We start from the raw sequence: 4552 nt of genomic DNA on the forward strand, positions 1-4552 counted from the left end.
GGCAGTCGGTTTGGATTGTTGGCATATCGATACTTTTTCTACTAAGTTTGACTTTGGAAAAAGAATCTACATATGCACTAGTATATTGGAATAGAGGGAGTATCATGGATGCTACCCCATTCTCCTGTGCTCCCGTTTGAAGTAATATAGTATTATCATCCCAGAAATTTTCATTCGCTCATACAGACTGGTCGCTGGTTAATAAACTGTAACGACACTATTTGTTGAGACTGCAATTCAGTCAAACATATTTGTGTTACTGTTTCGCTGGTCAGCTGATCAGTATTGTTGGACACCAAGGTGTTTGAGCTTCCAGTGCATTAGATACTTGGTCATCACTGCAGTTTGTACCCCATTTGGGCAAATGAATCTAGTTAGCAAATGCACAGCTCCTCAGAAGTACCTCAAATGTGCTGATGTTTCGCGAATCTGCTAGTGATGTTTGTCTTTAGTTTCTCTGTAAAATGTCTGGAACAGAGACTGCGTGAATCTGCTATTATCTATTGAGAACGTGTATCATTATTGTCCATGATTAACAGTTCCACTGACTTCTATCTTCGAATAGGTTTTTGGAGAAGGGCTGTTTGTACAGCGACATGAGGCCAATTTTCTGCGGGAACCTTGAATATGATGCCCGCCAGTCTGAAATCGAGCGTCTTTTCGGCAAATATGGAAGAGTGGAGCGAGTTGACATGAAGACAGGTAAGACTGTTCTTGTCCATTCTCTAGATTTAAGTTGCCCCATTTTACCATCTGATTTGCTGTTGCACCTATTTGGTGGTCTCAGTCATTAAGACAACAAACTCTTCTAAGAAATAAACTTAAAAGTGTAATGCTTGAGTAAACAGCTTTATATTGTGTTTTTTCATATCCAATTTACCTGGTGCAAACTGCTATTTACTCGAGAAGGATATTGATGTGCACAAATACATTAGCTCCATACAAGTCTTCCAAGGGAATGGAGTGAATGGTGTGCTCAGTTAGCTTCAACAAGTTTGGGTGGATGCCAAGTGGAAACAGCCGTCCTCGTTGCTCCAAAGACTGCCATCATTTCTTCAACCATCCCCGGTGCAGTATACTGCGGTCTGTTATAAGATATGATTGGACAAAGTGCATCAGGCCAGAGAATGTTCAACAGAATCAGATTATGTTTATGTTATTTTGTCAAAGTCATTGGACAACTCCAAACCAGGATAAATTTAGAAAAAAAAACTTAATTTCTTAAAGTTTAGGTCCAGTACTCAATTGTTTCTTTGCCGCAGGAATATCATGAAGCATCTGTGCTCATCCTGGTTGATGGACTGGGCTCTACCTTTCCTGCCTGAGCCCCTGCCCCCTGTCCATTTCCAGGAGCTCACAGTCCACCATGACATCTGTCACTTGGAAACGACCACCTTGTGACTGATGTCTTACTTTTACATCAATGTTGCACCCTCCTCCCCCGCCCGGTTACACTCTCCCACGTCGATCCAACCATGCCAATCTCATGGCCGGCTGGAGAAGAGTAGAGGTTCCACCGGCAGCACCACCACCTCTTTTGGTGTACCACGAACGTTCGGGTTATCATACTCTGACATCATTTAGTGCAACATACAAAAGGTCTGTTTCTATTTGTGCTGACGTATCAATTTGTAGCTTCCCGAGGTGATCTTGCAGTTTTTTATATCTTGCAAAGATTTTGATCACCATACTCGCCTTTATCTGTTTACCCTAAGGGTTAGTAAAATGTGTGAGTTACTTTAAATAACTAGTCACTTTTCCATGTTCAACGTTGAAGGATTTGCGTTTGTCTACATGGAAGATGAACGTGATGCTGAAGATGCTATCCATAGACTTGACAGAACTGACTTTGGTAGAAAAGCGAGGAGACTGAGAGTCGAATGGACAAAGGTGTGCAGTTGTAAACAAATAATAGAAGTCATCTCTCAGTAGCCTTATTTTTCTTAATATCTGCCGTCTATTATTTGTGTAGGAGGATCGCAGTGGTGGTCGGAAAGGAAATGGGAAGAGATCTCCAAGCAGCGCGAAACCAACCAAAACCTTGTTTGTGATTAACTTTGATCCGATCAACACAAGGACAAGAGATCTGGAGAAGCACTTTGATCTGTATGGCAAGATTGTAAATATCAGAATCAGAAGGAACTTTGCATTTGTCCAGTATGAAACACAGGAGGATGCTACTAAAGCTCTGGACGGTACCAATGGAAGGTACTAACACTTGTTTCTTGATGTGCTTGTAAGGAGTACTTGCCCTGTTATTACATATATGGCCTGCAGTAATAGCTTGATTGTAATTGAATTCATTCTTTTGGCAGCACTGTGATGGACAGGGTCATCTCTGTTGAGTATGCACTTCGTGACGATGATGAAAAAAGGAACGGGTACAGTCCAGACAGGAGAGGAGGCCGTGATAGATCTCCTGACAGAAGGGACAACCGTGGTAGGTCGGCAAGTCCTTATGGCAGAGGGCGAGAAAGGGGCAGCCCAGACTATGGCAGGGGCAGGGAGAGGGGCAGCCCGGACTATGGCAAGGGTGGTGCCAGAGATAGCCCTGACTATGTCCGTGGTGGAAGCCCATACGGCGGCAAAGGGGATGACAGGGCTAGCCCCAAGTATGACCGTGAACGCCGTGAAGCCAGTCCTGCCTATGACAGGCGCCGCAGGTTAGTACGCTCAAAATGCTTCCTTGTGCTTGCTAAATCGCGTTGAGGCGCCACACTGAGCTTTTCCACTGCGCAGCCGCTCGCCTGCAAGGTCGCCTGCAAGGGAAGATAGGGACTGAAGCTGTACCATGGATGGTTGCGCTCAACGCCACCTGCTTCGGACCAAATGGCTGCATCGTCATAGTGCGATGCTCAGCTCAAGTTGGTTATGTTCAGCAGCCAGAAACTTCTGTAATATCTCTATTAGCTAGCTCTAGCTGAATGCTTTGTCGATTTGGTTTGAACTGTGATGATTGTTAGCTTAAACTTTGTCCAAAGGGATTCTTCCAGTGAGACCATTTGCGGAGCGATGAGATGTACCGTGTATCGACCGACAGCAGAATTCTAGCTTTGCACTTTGGTTATTCTTCCATGTTCCTATTCTCTGCTGTTGTTTCTGTTTTGTGCTGGTCGACATGTCCAGGGTTCTATTGTAGCAATGCCAGCAGCATAGCCCTGGACATGTTGCAAGCAGTGTTGCTTTCTTGGATTTCCGAGCACTTTTTAAATGCTTGATGATCAATTCATGTGGATGGGATTTCACATGAAGATGTTTAATTCTTCCACTCCCAAGATGAACTTATAAATATGGGCATATCATACTTCTGCGAAATAAGAGGGTTACTGCATGCGTGTGTTTGCACAACTATGTTTTTTTTAGCTTAAACTATGTTTTTTAGGGAGCTTGCATACTCACTTTTTTGTCGGATATGGGGGCCCGCACCAAAACCCATCGGTTCGACAGCCGCCTCCTTTGGTTTAGGTGAGGACGCATTCATGTCGCTGCTCCGGCGCCCGGCGCCAAAACCCATTGGTCCGGTAGGCGCCTCCTTCGGTTTAGGCGAGGACACATTCATGTCACCGCTTCGGGCATGGCCCTGAGGGACTAAATCAGGCTATTTAAACTGGACGACGAGGCAAAGCAAGCTTGTCCCTATCCACCCCGTGTGTGTCGTTGCTGCCACTTCCTCTCCCTCTCCCACTTCCAATCCAAGGTGACATACTACAAGCTGCTGACACCGGAGCGCTAGACAGAGATCCAGGCGAGATGCGCGCCTCAAGCATTACGATATGCCTTACTTCGGACAAGGAGGCGCCGGAGGAGGAGATGCTCGTGCCGGACGAGGAGATGGAAGAGGCGTAGCAGGGCGCGGGGGTGGGGGTGGGGGTGGGGGTGGGGGGGGGGGAGCCGCCGTCGTACAAGGAGGATGCATCTATGTCGGAACAAGTCGAATTCGGCATGGAGGACGTGTTGGTGGAGTTTGAGATCAACCAAACGGAGGAGGTGGCGGACAATAGGCCATTCTCGAGTTCATCCAGTCCAAGGCGGAGATGACGACGAAGGGCGAACTGTCGGGTAATACCGAGTATTAGCAATTAATATATATAGGTGGAAAATGTTTTCGGGGATATTAAATTATACTAGCAAAATTGCCCGTGCGTTGCAACGGGAGAAACAAATTATCACCCCTAGCGCCCCCATCCCCATTGCCTCTTCTTTTCTTTGTCATCATTGTCGGTCACGATGTCCATTACACGCCAAATGTTCCACCTAAACTTGGAACCAATAAAGAATTGCATTGCCTGCATGGACAGATAAGCGAACGGTCGCGTTTGAGATCCCGATCAAATCTACATAATCTAATGCTTACGCCTTGTGTTTGTGTGATCCGGATTTTACATCGTAGTAGTTTAGTACCAGTCCGTGAAGGACACAAACAACCACCAAATTCAATTTTAGTTGAAAACGATCAACACCTTTTTTGCGGATAACACGATCAGCACCAAAAACAGTGGAGGTTGCGAGTTTGATTCGCAAAAAAAACTACTTTTGCCTCATCTCCTAAACG

At 45.8% G+C, this 4552-nt stretch overlaps 1 protein-coding gene across 2 annotated transcripts in view; it reads left to right on the forward strand.

Moving 5' to 3' along the window:
• The window catches only part of LOC119326288 (serine/arginine-rich splicing factor RS41-like), a 3935-nt gene extending 849 nt beyond the window's left edge, over nt 1–3086 (forward strand). The window contains exons 1-6 of one of the 2 annotated variants that reach the window (XM_037599967.1): nt 566–702; nt 1263–1599; nt 1778–1890; nt 1973–2208; nt 2316–2663; nt 2740–3086. In XM_037599967.1, the coding sequence (XP_037455864.1) occupies nt 1795–1890; nt 1973–2208; nt 2316–2663; nt 2740–2782 (723 nt within the window). In that variant the 5' untranslated portion in view covers nt 566–702; nt 1263–1599; nt 1778–1794 and the 3' untranslated portion in view covers nt 2783–3086. Of the gene's footprint in view, nt 1–565; nt 703–1262; nt 1600–1777; nt 1891–1972; nt 2209–2315; nt 2664–2739 lie in introns of those variants that run through there. The other variant, XM_037599966.1, reaches the window with a different exon arrangement.
• Nucleotides 3087–4552: the final 1466 nt, after the last annotated feature.

The sequence above is a fragment of the Triticum dicoccoides genome, chromosome 6B, assembly GCF_002162155.2.
Source record: "Triticum dicoccoides isolate Atlit2015 ecotype Zavitan chromosome 6B, WEW_v2.0, whole genome shotgun sequence".
Taxonomy (NCBI): Eukaryota; Viridiplantae; Streptophyta; class Magnoliopsida; order Poales; family Poaceae; genus Triticum; species Triticum dicoccoides.